Genomic DNA, 15,141 nt, shown 5'->3' on the forward strand with positions numbered 1-15,141 from the left:
AATAAAAAATACATTTGTTGATTATTTAAAATACATGAATAATATATGACTGTATACAAAGCGTATTTATAATGTATTGCCCAAATATTTTTATTAATAAAAAATACACTTGATGTGTCACGTCCACACACACACACACACACACACACACACACACACACACACACACACACACAGAAGGTAAGTATATTTGGTGATGTTTATTGTAAATAGTACACGCTCCAAGCAGATGTAACAACAGGTAAGTATGGATTGAGGGAGACAGATCTTCAATCACAGCCCAACAAGTAAATACCAGATCGTCAGCAATCATTAATATGAGCGAAAGTCACTTCCCTTAGAATTGTGTGTGTTTTGTGTCCATAGGTACACACAAGGGTTCCAATGAGAGAGTACAGGATGATCCGCACAAGGAGAAGAAGATTCATAGAAGAGTGTCCATGCAACTTCGATTCCAGCCGGTGAGTGAATGAATGAGGTAAGTATTTAAAGGGAGTGGGTGATTGCTGATGCAGGTGACGGTAATTAGAAGTCTGGTGATAGTTCACGTGTGTGGTGCATGGGTGATTGGTTGGGCGGTGACAGATCATGATGACTGGGGCTGAGGGAACGTGCAGAGGGTGTGACACTACCCCCCCCTCCACGGGTGACTCCAGGCACCCGAGAACGGCGACGGGGGCGACCTCGACCTCTGGGAGCTGGGCGTTCAGGATGTTGATGGTGGAAATTCTCGAGGAGAGCAGGATCCAAGATGTCATCACGAGGTACCCATGATCTCTCCTCTGGTCCGAACCCTTCCGTCTACGAGGTACTGGAGTTGGCAGTTCCGCCGCCGGGAGTCAAGGATCTCATGGACCTGGTAGATGTTATCTCCAAGGACTTCCGGCTGGTCTGGAGGGAGGGGCGGCTCCAATTCTGTGGAGGAAGGAGAGACTGGGTCAATGTGACGTTTGAGTAAGGAGACGTGGAATGTGGGGGAGATCCGGTAACGTGGAGGTAAGTTGAGACGGTAAGTGACAGGATTGATTTGTGAATGAATGGTGAAAGGCCCTATGTAGCGGGGACTCAGCTTTTTGCAGGGCAGTCGGAGGCGGATGTCCCGAGTGGAAAGCCATACCTGGTCTCCTGGAAGGTAAGTGGGATTGGGTAACCTGCGGCGATTAGCGTTTTCCGTGTGCCTCCGTACTGCCCGTTGCAGATGGACATGAGCTGAGTCCCACACCCTCTCGCTCTCCCGGAACCAGTGATCCACCGCGGGCACTTCTGAGGTTTCTCCAGTCCATGGGAACAGTGCTGGTTGGTATCCTAAAATACATTGAAATGGGGTTAAACCAGTAGATGTCTGACGGAGGGAATTTTGCGCATACTCAGCCCACGGTAGATACTGGCTCCAGGTGTCTTGATGTTGAGAGCAATACGACCGAAGGTAACGGGAGATCTCCTGTATCTTCCGCTCGGTTTGCCCGTTGGTTTGAGGGTGATATCCGGATGATAAGCTGACTGTAGTTCCCAGTAATTGGAAGAAGGCTCGCCAAACCCTGGAAATGAACTGAGGCCCTCTGTCGGATACGATGTCTTCAGGAAGCCCGTAATTCCGGAATACGTTATGAAACAACGCCTCGGCAGTTTCCAGCGCTGTGGGAAGACCTTTGAGAGGGATTAATTTACAGGCCTTGGAAAAACGATCTACGACCACCAGGATTGTGGTATAACCCTGAGAGGGAGGCAAATCCGTGGCAAAGTCTACTCCTAAGTGCGTCCGGGGTCGGCGAGGAATGGGTAAGGGTTGAAGTTTACCTTCAGGTAGACCGCGAGGTGTGGTATTAACGGCGCAAACCGAGCATCCTCGGATGTACCGAGCAACATCCCTGGTCATGTTAGGCCACCAATACTTCTGTTGGAGGAGCGAGAGGGTTCGCCTACTGCCAGGGTGTCCTGAGCCAGGGGACGTGTGCACACTATCCAATAGGAGCAGCCGGTGACTATGAGGAACATAGGTGCGACCCGGAGGAAGTCCAGGTGGAGCAGGCTCCTCAAGGGTGGCCGCTCCAATTTCCTGGTCAGTACGCCACAGGATGGGTGCTAGGAACACAGAAGGGGACAAAACAGGGTCAGGAGTATCAGTGGTAGGTTCAGGTGAATATATACGGGATAGAGCATCAGCTTTGGTGTTCTTGTGACCAGGTTGGTAAGTGATGTGAAAGTTGAAGCGAGCAAAGAACATCGACCAGCATGCTTGACGGGCGTTAAGTCTTTTGGCCTGTTGGAGGTACTGGAGGTTTTTGTGATCGGTTATAACGGTAAAGGGGGATTGGGCTCCCTCTAACCAGTGCCCCACTCCTCGAGGGCCAGCTTAATAGCCAGTAATTCACGGTCACCTATGCCATAGTTCCATTCGGCAGGGGTGAGTTTTTTGGAATAGTACGCACACGGATGGAGAGATCGGGGTTCACCAGACCACTGGGACAGGACGGCTCCTACGCCTACCGCATCCACTTCCACTATAAATGGCCGCGAGGGATCAGGATGTTTGAGAATAGGAGCTGAGGTAAACATGAGCTTGAGGCAGTCAAAGGCTTGCTGAGCTTCCGATGTCCAGTGCAGCACCCGTCGTCCTTCTTTTAGAAGAGAAGTAAGCGGTGCTGAAAGGAGACTGTAATTCTTTATGAAAAGTCGATAAAAGTTGGCAAAGCCAAGGAAGCGTTGGAGTTCCTTCACAGTCTTGGGTTCCGCCCATGTTGCCACAGCATCCACCTTACCAGGCTCCATACGGACTCCCTCCGCAGAGATCACGTATCCGAGGAAGGAGACGGTAGGCTGATGGAATTCACACTTTTCCGCCTTCAAGTAGAGTTGATACTCACGGAGACGTTGGAGAACTTGGCGGACATGGTTTTGGTGCTCTTCCAGGTTACGTGAGTAGATCAAAATGTCGTCAATGTAGATGATGGTGAAACGGTGAAGGTAGTCACGGAAGATTTCATTCATAAAATTTTGAAATATGGAAGGACTGTTGGCCAGGCCATAGGGCATCACCTGATATTCATAGTGGCCAGTCGGGGTAATGAAGGCAGTCTTCCACTCGTCCCCTTCTCGGATACGGATCAAGTTGTAGGCGCTGCGGAGGTCGAGCTTGGTGAAGATGCGGGCTTCCCGCAGCTCCTCTAAGGCAGCTGGAACTAGTGGAAGTGGGTAAGCAAACTTTACCGTAGCATCATTCAACACCCAATAATCTATGCAGGGCCGGAGTCCACCATCCTTCTTGGAGACAAAGAAGAAGCTAGACGCTGCAGGAGACGTGGAAGGTCTGATGAACCCCTGTTGGAGAGCCTCCTTGATATAATTCTCCATGGCCTCCTGCTCAGGATGTGAAAGAGGGTAGATTTTTCCATGGGGTAACTTGGCATCTGGCAGTAGGTCGAATGTGGTGCAGACGATGTTTTTAGCGTGTCACACTAGCTTAGGGTTCAATATGGGCCAAAGATCAGAAGCCAGGAACGTCTACTGGAGAGAGGGTGAGATGCTACTGGTGAGTGAATAGACAAGACAATTAGATTTGATTTTCAAAATAATTTATATTGATGGGTTTTCTTTTCTTTTTCTTTATAGTTTGTTTCAAGTAGTCACATTGAAGGACAACCAATTGACAGCGGTCAAGAAATATTCTGTTGTCTCAAACAGTATCAAAAATGTTAACAGTTCAACAGATTCAAATCAATGTTGACCAAAATAAAATAAACTCTCAAAAAACAAAACAATAGTGTGTGTTCCTTTCAAATAAATTCACAATAAAATACTCTTCAATGAGCTTTACATTCAAAAACCCAATAATTCAAAAAGAGTTTGTAATAGGATATTCACTCTGACTAAATTCCAGAAAATAGATGTAAATGACACTTTTTTCTTCAAAACTCAACAGTAAATTCAACCATGAAATGTAAAAACACAAGAACAAATCAAACGATTCAATTGAACAATGCTTTGTGGATTAAACGACTCAGTTGATCAAAGTTCGTGAATCAAATGATTCAGCTTCAAGAACACTCGTTCTACCAGTTCCAACTCAAAAACAAAGTCTCTCCGTTTCAGATGCAAAAAAATCAATTCTGTTCAAAGTATCGGGATCTTTTGTGTCCAAAAGAACAGGAAACAATGGAATTCTCCTACCAGTCGATGAATTCAGATCACAGTTCAAAGGTCCGTGGGCAGCTCGCCATTTGTGCACATGTAATCGCGATCAACACAGATGATTCTCACCAGAGGATTACGTTCGGCACAAAACAGGTAATTCTCTCAGAAGATCTCAGAAGAAACATAGGGAAAGAAAAAAACCCAGCCTTGCAAAACACAAGGCAAACACAATTAACTTCTGATTCAAACGTTTTCATCACAAGTTCATACACACACACACACACATCTCAAATACAACATTTCAACTGTTATTAAACACGTTGAGTTTCATAAATTACTCTTTGTCTTGTCTCATAACCGATTTATGAATATTACATGTGATAGCTTTAGCACACGTGCTAACTAGTTTGACGCACGCGGTATGCGCACGGCCTACTCAAAATTGCTTTGTAACATCTCATTTTGAAACTATTTTAGGTCAGTATATGAAAATTCACTCACCAGAGCAAAATAGAACAATATTTTGTCAAAGATGATTAATCACAGGGCTTCAGCACTGAGATCCGCTCCAACTACACTTCTTCCAATTTCCACGTCTCCCTTCTCTCTTTTCGTCCGACGACAACACTTCAAGATGATGTCACGATTCCTTAAGTTTCGTTTCCAAGTGTTCTCTATCACATCTCTCCTTAGATTAATGTTCAACGCTATGAGCTTCTAGACAAACGCTCCGTGCTGCGGTCTCGTGCAATCTCGTCTCTCTGTCTGTTCTGAAAGGTGCAGCAGCGCCGGCGCTGCAGGTGGGCGGGGCTTATAAATGCGCTGCTACCATTGGCTCTTACAGAAGTTTGTCACTGAAGTGAGAAGTAATTTGATCAATCTTTCATCCTTCTGGAACTTTCTCCCTTTTTCTCATCTCTCAGTTTCCTTCAGCTCTTTCTATGTTTTGAAGTATTTTAATTTCTTTGACAGTAGCCTGGATTACCCGGGTTACATTCTCCCCGCCTTGAAGCTATGCAGGTCCCACTGCATCTTCCAGGCTGTGAAGTCACAGCAGAGGGATGTTCACCTTGCATTTCCAGAGAGGTATTCTTAAAAGTATCAGACTCCTCCAATGAAACGGTAAATGCTGTGCTAAGCCCTTGCAATAGTGATTGCACAACCAGAGAAAGGGGATTACCCAATTTAGGATACTGCAGCCTCTTTGGTGGCTCATGATGTCTTTGCGAACGTCTGGGGACATCTTCTAGACTCTCACCAGTCTCCACTAAGCTGTCTCGGCGACTTGGTGAATAAACTTTTCCTCCACGTGTCAAAGCATCGCCCCTTTCATCCTCTGCACTTAAAGTCTCAGGTGGGGATCCATCTGACTCCTGATCCAGCACAGGTATGTCACTCAGCACATCCGTCTCTATAGGATCAATCATCTGTGTATCCTCTCTTTCAGGTTCATCCAGCGGACTTCCTTCCCCAGCGTCAGGCTGGTCAGGTAAGTTCCTCTGTGATGTCACTGGAGTAAGTTGCTCAGTGTTTGTACTAACTGCATTTCTCATTTCAGGGGAAACTTCTGCCATCACTCTACCACTTGAAGGCTTCTTAGGTTTAGAATTGGAGAGGATTCTAGTTTCAACACTCGGTAAGTGTCCATGTGAGTAATAATCCATAGGGTCACTCTCTGATTCAGAATTCTCAGTCATACATTCAGGTTCTTGCGTACCAGGGTTTGCTCGAGTTCTAGGCCTGTGAGGTGTTTTTGGTCTTAGTGGTTCCTCAGGCGTGGTTTCTTGCAAAAACCCACAGGGCAGTAACAAGTCTCGGTGCAATGTGCGAAGTGGTCCATCCTTGCCCTCTGGTTGAACGGTATAGACTGGTAAGTCGGCAGCTTTCTTGATCACAACGTAAGCTTCTTTCTCCCACTTATCTGCTAATTTATGCTTTCCTCTCAGCTTTACGTTCCTTACCAGGACCCGATCTCCAACTTCAAGGGATGAGGCAACCACTCGCTCATCGAACCTCTTCTTATTCCGTCTTGCTACTTTTGAAGCGTTCTCACTTGCTACTCTGTAGCTCTCCTCCAGACGATCCTTCAAATTCCTCACATAACTTGAGTGAGATGGGGATGACTTCTCAGCAGGTAAACCGAAGGCCAGATCAATTGGTAGCCGGGGCTGCCTTCCGAACATTAACTCATAAGGCGAAAATCCTGTTGAGTCATTGCGTGTGCAATTGTACGCGTGGACTAATGGTTTCACGAAATCCTTCCAGCAGGTCTTTTCTTTATCATCCAGGGTCCCTAACATTTGGAGCAGTGTCCTGTTAAAGCGCTCCACAGGGTTGCCCCGGGGGTGATAAGGTGTCGTCCTCACTTTGCGGATTCCTGCTATGCCACATAGTTCCTTGATCAACTTAGACTCGAAGTCGGGCCCCTGATCACTAAGGAGTTTCTCGGGAAACCCGTAATGAACGAGGAAGTTATCCCACAGGCACTTGGCTACGGTTTGAGCCTTCTGATTTCTGGTGGGTATTGCTACAGCATACCTGGTGAAATGATCTGTGATTACTAGAATATCCTTAATATTGCTTCGATCGGGCTCCAGCGACAGGTAGTCCATGCAGAGTAACTCGAGGGGTCTGCTAGTCGATATGTTCACCAGTGGTGCAGCTCGCTCAGGGGGGGTCTTTCGCTTCACACAGCGCTCGCAGGTCCTTATCTTCTCCTCCACGGCCATCGCCATCCTTGGCCAGTAAAATCGGGCTCTAGCTAGGTCCAGGGTCCTTTCAATTCCAAGATGGCCCATGTCGTTGTGCAGATTTGTTAACGCTTTTCCTCTGAGCTCAACCGGTAACGCCAACTGATACAACACACTTCCTCGATCTTGCTTCCTTCTAAATAACACTCCATTCTTGAACTCAAATCTGTTCCATTCTCTAAGCCATAGAGCTATTTCTGCAGGCTCCACCTTCCCTTCAGGTTTTCTCCCAGACTCAAGGTACTTAATGACTTCTCTGAGCTCTGGATCAGCTCTTTGACATTCTCTCAACTCTTCTTCAGACATTTGGGGAAGAGTTGGAAGACCATGGGCATCCTCCTGTTGGAACTCCTGGGGTACTGCACTAGCACTGAGGCACAGTGACTCGAACAGAGTGGGCTTTAAGCATGATAGGTCGGAATTGTCACATCTCTGGTATACTTGGTGTCGTTCACAGAGGGCTTTCACTGCTGGTGGCAGGATTGTCTGTTGTTCAGTCTCTGCTAAATGATGAAGAGTGAATTGCTTAATTCTTTCACACTCCTTCTGAGAGATGAAGTCATCTACCGGCCTGTCATGAGGACGTCTTGAGAGTGCGTCTGCATCTAGATTTCGCTTGCCTGCACGATATTGGATCTTGAAGTTGAATGTTGACAGGCTGGACAGCCACCTATAGCTAGTCGCATCAAGCTTTGCAGATGTTAAGATATAGGTGAGTGGGTTGCTGTCCGTTATTACGGTGAACTCTCCTCCATACAAATAGTCACTGAATTTGGCCGTGACCGCCCACTTGAGCGCGAGGAACTCCAACTTGTGCGCGGGGTACTTCGTCTCACTTTTGGTCAGACCCCTGCTCGCGAAGGCAATTACTCTCATTCGGCCCTCCTGCTCTTGATAAAGGGCGGCCCCAAGTCCAGTGGTGCTTGCGTCTGTGGTCAACACGTAGGGAAGGCTGGGATCCGCAAACCCAAGTACTGGGGCTGAAGTAAGCTTTTTAATTATGCTGTCGAACGCTTGCTGGCATTCCTGAGTCCATCGGTCCCCAAACTGCTCTTTAGGATCCCGGTATTCTATGTTTTTCTTTAGGCTTCGTCTCTGGTTTTTCTGCAGAGGGGGATATCCAATAGTAAGATCATTAAGAGGTCTTGTGATCTTTGAGAAGTCTTGGACGAACCTCCTGTAGTATCCTGCGAATCCAATGAAAGATTTGAGCTCTTTGAGGTTTCTCGGCCTTGGCCAGGTCTTGAGGGCTTCGATCTTGGTCGGATCCGTCTCAACGCCATTCTGAGACACTATATGGCCTAGGTATCGGACCGATGTCTGGAAGAACTTGCATTTCTTAGGAGAAAGCTTCAATCCGTATTCTCTTAAACGTTTTAGAACTTGCAGGAGTCGAGCTTCATGTTCTTCTAAGGTCTTGGAGAAGATTATAAGATCATCAATGAATACTAAGGCTTCTTTTCTGTTAAGATCACCCATGCACCGCTCCATTAATCTCTGAAATGTACTCGGCGCATTAGTGACCCCTTGTGGCATTCTGTTGAATTCATAGAACCCTAAAGGACAAACGAATGCTGTTTTCTGTTTATCAGCCTCTTCCATCTCGATCTGATAGAAGCCTGATTTTAAGTCGAGGACTGAAAACCATTTAGAGCCAGATAGAACTGAGAAAGCTTCTTCCAAATTCGGCAGGGCATATGCGTCTTTTATGGTCTGTGAATTCAACTTTCTGAAGTCAATGCAGAGACGTACATCATTGTTCTTCTTCTTTACCACTACTATTGGAGAGGCAAAGGGGGATTCCGATTCTCTAATGATACCTGCATCAAGGAGTTCTTTGAGATGCCTTCTCACTGCATCAACGTCTTGGGGATGGATAGGTCTAGCACGCTGCTTGAACGGCGTATTGTCACGAAGATTGATGTGATGTTTTACTTTATCTGTGTGGCCGTAATCCAAGTCATGCAGTGCAAATACGTCTGGCATGTGGTTCACTAGATCAGTTATCCTTTCCTTCCATTCACTTGATAACGGGGAGTCACCGAAGTCAGGAATGATCTTAACTTGTACAGGACTAACTCCTTTGTACACGGGAGCACTGACAGGGTTTCTTCCTTCAATTACACTTTGGACAGCATGCAGTTCAGCTAACACTGCTCTCGGAGGGATTGTTAGATCAACTTGCGTCTCATTTCTCAGCACTATCGGTATCTGGACATTGCGCTTCGGAGGTAGAGAATGCAAACAACTAGCCACTAGCAGTCCACCAGGCAAAGAAGATGATGCTGAAGGCCCTACCATCACCAAGGTCTCTGACAGCGGTCCAACAATGTTGGCACATCCATTGAGGACTACTGTACTTCCAGCTGTTATCACGTCAGGCACGCCTCCTTTCACTTTTACTTGACCCAAAACACTCGTACTTGCTTGTTGCAGTCTTGCTTCTAGAACTCTTATCACAGCTCGATAACCGTGGAAATAGGGTTTAATTCTAGGCTTGGCTGCTTGTGCATGATCAGCATACAAGACATCCAAGGTGTTGGTGCCAATGAGGATTTGGGGCACGTGTGTCAAGTCTGGGACCACTAGAGCCAACGTTGGAACTTCAGCTTCTGTTCCCAGGAATTCCTGAGGAAACTTCAGAGTTAACTCCACATACCCCAGGTAGGGAACAGCCTGGCCATTTGCCCCTTCAACTTCCAACAGATGATTCAGTGGATGCATTGAGTGTTGCGACAAGTGTCTATTATAGAAAGACAGAGGGATTGTCGTGACCTGGGATCCTGTGTCTAACAGGCAGTTTACTTCCTCCCCTTCGACTTTGACTCGCGCAGTGCATTTCATTCCGACCAGTCCAGCTGGTAACTTCAAGGAGTTCTTGATGTCTGCATGCTTGGTAAACACTAGTTGATGCTCAGGGCTTCGTTTCTTCTGCTCAGTCCCCGTCCGCCCTACGACAGAGACTGCTTTTAATTTAAAGGCACCGCTGTTGTTCCATTTTGAAGATCCCACTCAGCTTGTCTCTCTCTCAACTTTCGCCTCTTCTCCTCAACTCTAGATGGATTTGGTCCATTTTCACAGTTGATGGCTAGGTGACCATCATCTCCACAGCGAAAGCAATACCACGGCCGCGGGCGGTTAGATCTCATTTCAGCGCACTGTGGCCGCTCATTCTCCTTTCTGCTGACTTCGTTAAACGTGGATCTGCTCGGACTGCTCCTCAGATGAGGGGATCTTTCAGGATGGTTTCTTTGTGTACTAGGAGTGGCAACTTGAACTTTTAGCTCTGCTATCTGTTTTCTCAGCTCTTCAAGTTCATTTGTTTCAGCTCGCTCCTTCACTTTCTGATCAGCCGTTGTTCTGATGGCTGTGATTTGGCTTCGGAGAGCCGCAATCTCCTTCTTCAAGGCACCTACCTCGGACATTTCAGGGCATTGATTCTTACTTTTCTGCTTAGAGGCTTTCTGCTTTGCATTGCTAGGAGTTGAAGTCTCCGTAACATCCTCTTCAAATGTGCTGCAAGGATAAACAGACTGCTGGTGTGTCACCGTCTTCAGTTTAAGGGGAACTGATGGATGCTTGCTCATACCCAGATGCTTTCTCATTCTCTCCTCCTTTGATGTTTGTTTCTCTTCAGTAGTGCGGATGAGAATTGCTAATTCGGCAAAAGGAGGTGGGTCTGCTTTCCTCTTTTCAAGTTGTAGATTGACTATCAGAGCATTGTCCCAGCAGCCACGGCAAAACTGCTTTAGCAGACAACGGTCTCGTTCACTCTCGGCAATTCCTCCCCGCCTGATGGTAGCGCAGAGAATTACGTGCAATCTGTGGAGGTAGGCAGATGATCTCTCGCCAGGATTCTGCAGGGTGCTTATGAACTTAGCTAATAGTTCGTCTCCGTCCTCCACTGAACCGTAGACAGACTCTAGCAGACTAAGGCACTCTGACGGTGGAGCGTTCGGGTTCACATGTTTAATGATGTCTGAAGCAGGCGGTAACAGGCTGTCAAAAATTTTCCGCACTTTGTGCGACTCAGGAAGAGATGGATCATTCAAGAGGTAGTCAACACTAGCACGCCAGGTGTCGAAATCAGGCTCATTACTTGGACGGGGGCTCCTCCCAGAGAAGGCTTTAAGACGGAATGAAGCATTGTGAGGGGAAAATGAATCGCTTGACCTTACAATGTGTTCCATCACTACTCTTTGGATACCTGGGGGTTGCACAGCAGACATGGGAAGTTTAACAGATATCGTCTCAGCAGAGCTGATATCAGCATCATTTGAACAGCGAGGTGACATTGCACCTAAAGTTGCTTTGACTGGGTTTTCGGGCTCTATTCTCAGGACAGGGGGTGAATTACATCTTTCCAGCCGTTGGGGAGTGCTGGCTGCACGTGTCAAGAGATTTATCTCCAAGGGCCGATGTTCTAGACCAGGCGCTGCCCCAAGTGACACATCATCTCGTGGGGGTTCTCTATCAGCACTAGCTGCTGCTTGTAATTCATCGGGGCATTCAGTAATGGCACTACTAGTGGTAAGGGTGCGAACACTAGCCAGGGTGCGCACACGGAACACAGTGTCTGGGTCAGTGGGGCTCACTAAAGTTAGAGGCAGCTGGGGTTCAAGGTTGCACATAGCTGAATCGTGCGTGAACTCTACTACTGCATTATGATGAAAGTCAGAGTCTGGATCTTCGATCATTAATTTTCGTCGGACAGAGCCAAACCTCAAAAGGTATGTTTCTAGAACTTGATCCAACTCAGTCAGTGTGATGCCGCTAACAATGACTGCATTTTGCACGTTGACGTTTTCTCGTTCCACAACATCCATTTCTGCTCAATTCAATGTATAAGTTTATCTCAATAATTATTCACCTCAGTAGCTGCTGCGACCTCTCTCCTGGCTGGCTCGCCAAGAATGTGGTGCAGACGATGTTTTTAGCGTGTCACACTAGCTTAGGGTTCAATATGGGCCAAAGATCAGAAGCCAGGAACGTCTACTGGAGAGAGGGTGAGATGCTACTGGTGAGTGAATAGACAAGACAATTAGATTTGATTTTCAAAATAATTTATATTGATGGGTTTTCTTTTCTTTTTCTTTATAGTTTGTTTCAAGTAGTCACATTGAAGGACAACCAATTGACAGCGGTCAAGAAATATTCTGTTGTCTCAAACAGTATCAAAAATGTTAACAGTTCAACAGATTCAAATCAATGTTGACCAAAATAAAATAAACTCTCAAAAAACAAAACAATAGTGTGTGTTCCTTTCAAATAAATTCACAATAAAATACTCTTCAATGAGCTTTACATTCAAAAACCCAATAATTCAAAAAGAGTTTGTAATAGGATATTCACTCTGACTAAATTCCAGAAAATAGATGTAAATGACACTTTTTTCTTCAAAACTCAACAGTAAATTCAACCATGAAATGTAAAAACACAAGAACAAATCAAACGATTCAATTGAACAATGCTTTGTGGATTAAACGACTCAGTTGATCAAAGTTCGTGAATCAAATGATTCAGCTTCAAGAACACTCGTTCTACCAGTTCCAACTCAAAAACAAAGTCTCTCCGTTTCAGATGCAAAAAAATCAATTCTGTTCAAAGTATCGGGATCTTTTGTGTCCAAAAGAACAGGAAACAATGGAATTCTCCTACCAGTCGATGAATTCAGATCACAGTTCAAAGGTCCGTGGGCAGCTCGCCATTTGTGCACATGTAATCGCGATCAACACAGATGATTCTCACCAGAGGATTACGTTCGGCACAAAACAGGTAATTCTCTCAGAAGATCTCAGAAGAAACATAGGGAAAGAAAAAAACCCAGCCTTGCAAAACACAAGGCAAACACAATTAACTTCTGATTCAAACGTTTTCATCACAAGTTCATACACACACACACACACATCTCAAATACAACATTTCAACTGTTATTAAACACGTTGAGTTTCATAAATTACTCTTTGTCTTGTCTCATAACCGATTTATGAATATTACATGTGATAGCTTTAGCACACGTGCTAACTAGTTTGACGCACGCGGTATGCGCACGGCCTACTCAAAATTGCTTTGTAACATCTCATTTTGAAACTATTTTAGGTCAGTATATGAAAATTCACTCACCAGAGCAAAATAGAACAATATTTTGTCAAAGATGATTAATCACAGGGCTTCAGCACTGAGATCCGCTCCAACTACACTTCTTCCAATTTCCACGTCTCCCTTCTCTCTTTTCGTCCGACGACAACACTTCAAGATGATGTCACGATTCCTTAAGTTTCGTTTCCAAGTGTTCTCTATCACATCTCTCCTTAGATTAATGTTCAACGCTATGAGCTTCTAGACAAACGCTCCGTGCTGCGGTCTCGTGCAATCTCGTCTCTCTGTCTGTTCTGAAAGGTGCAGCAGCGCCGGCGCTGCAGGTGGGCGGGGCTTATAAATGCGCTGCTACCATTGGCTCTTACAGAAGTTTGTCACTGAAGTGAGAAGTAATTTGATCAATCTTTCATCCTTCTGGAACTTTCTCCCTTTTTCTCATCTCTCAGTTTCCTTCAGCTCTTTCTATGTTTTGAAGTATTTTAATTTCTTTGACAGTAGCCTGGATTACCCGGGTTACACGATACTACAATCCCAGGGCCGGTGTGGAGGTAGCTGAGTGGCTCGTTCTTTGCTGAAAACGTCCGAGAAGGTTTGATAGATGGGAGGAATGGTTATGGAGGTGTGTGTGGCAGGACTCTCAATGGTTGTGGCGTGAAGGGAAATGGAGCGATGCGGGGATTTCGTGACTGATGATGATGGACGGTAACCATGATCCTTACATCCTGCACTCCACCCTAGTATGTCTCCTGTGCTCCAATCGATGCGGGGTTGGTGTCTAGCGAGCCAGGGTCGACCCAGAATGACATCGACGTTGGCTCGCGGAAGTACTAGGAGGGTGAGGGTCTCCAGGTGGTTATGTTGAGAGATGAGCATCAATTCTGGTGTTCGCTGGGAGATCTTGCCATCGCCCAATGGTGAGTTCTGGACGGTGGTTATCTGATATCGGATCTCATTGCAAACAGTGGGAATCTGATGCTTTGTAACGAAGTGCGATGAAATGAAGTTGCCGGCCGCTCCAGAGTCCACCAGCACATGTATGGGGAGAGTACGAGAGTCAACTATCAGGGTGGCATTGGTGTATGGTAAGTGAGAGATGGCAGGGGTTATAGAAACAGTACTCACCATTGGACGAGGCGGACGAACTGGACAGACATTGATGAGGTGCGAGGCTTCTCCACAATACAGTCACAGCCAGTTGTCGATCCGTCGCCTCCGTTCCGCAGGGTCCAGGCGGTAAGTATCAGTGATCATGGGTTCCTCGATGTCCTGTTGGGGCAAAGGCACTCTGGAAGGAGGGTTATTAGCGACTAGAGCCGTTGAGGGACAAGCAGAAAGATGTTGAGAGATGCTGATAGTTTTCTTAATGAAGTTTTCTAAAGGAACGTTATCGTCATAGGTAACCATATGCCTGCGAATTTGGGGTTTGAGTCCCTTTCGATACGCCGCCAAGAGGGCGATCTGGTTCCAACCACTGTTGGCCGCTAGTGATCGAAAACGTAGGGTGTATTCGTGAATGTTGGATGTACCTTGACGAAGCGTGATGAGTTCATCGTGCACAGTGAGGGGAGAGAGAGCTACTCCAAACACCTCCTTGAAATGAGCGACGAACGCACTGTGGGTGACTAATGCTGGGCTTCTAGCACTCCAGAGCGCCTCCGCCCATTGGAGTGCTGGTCCAGTGAGGAGGGAAATCATGAAGGAGATCTTGGAGATTTCATTAGGGAAATTATAAGCATTGGATTCAATATATAGAGAAGTTTGAAGAAGAAAACCATTACAGCTGCCCGGGTCGCCGGCATAGTTCATTGGGCGAGCGAGGGGAGGAGTAGCGAACGCCGGAACGTTCGTTCGGGCAGCGGCGGAGACGGACGGTAATGACTGACGGAGAGCGCCCACCATCTCCGCGAAAGGATCCTGGAATACTGCATTAGCCTCCATGAGGAAACGGGATCAGAGTTTCTCCTGGGCTGGAATCCTGTCACGTCCACACACACACACACACACACACACACACACACACACAGAAGGTAAGTATATTTGGTGATGTTTATTGTAAATAGTACACGCTCCAAGCAGATGTAACAACAGGTAAGTATGGATTGAGGGAGACAGATCTTCAATCACAGCCCAACAGGTAAATACCAGATCGTCAGCAATCATT

General features: G+C 46.4%; 1 protein-coding gene across 1 annotated transcript; it reads right to left on the reverse strand.

The window, feature by feature from the left end:
- Positions 1-3,591: 3,591 nt before the first annotated feature.
- Positions 3,592-6,770, reverse strand: LOC141325580 (uncharacterized). The gene is made up of 2 exons (XM_073834357.1): positions 4,633-6,770; positions 3,592-4,337 (listed from the first exon to the last, which is right to left on the reverse strand). Exon 1 carries the CDS (start codon positions 6,741-6,743, stop codon positions 5,088-5,090), a length of 1,656 nt encoding a protein of 551 aa, XP_073690458.1. The 5' UTR covers positions 6,744-6,770; the 3' UTR covers positions 3,592-4,337; positions 4,633-5,087.
- Between the last annotated feature and the right edge of the window lie 8,371 nt (positions 6,771-15,141).

Source organism: Garra rufa, chromosome 2 (assembly GCF_049309525.1).
Source record: "Garra rufa chromosome 2, GarRuf1.0, whole genome shotgun sequence".
In the NCBI taxonomy this organism is placed as follows: Eukaryota; Metazoa; Chordata; class Actinopteri; order Cypriniformes; family Cyprinidae; genus Garra; species Garra rufa.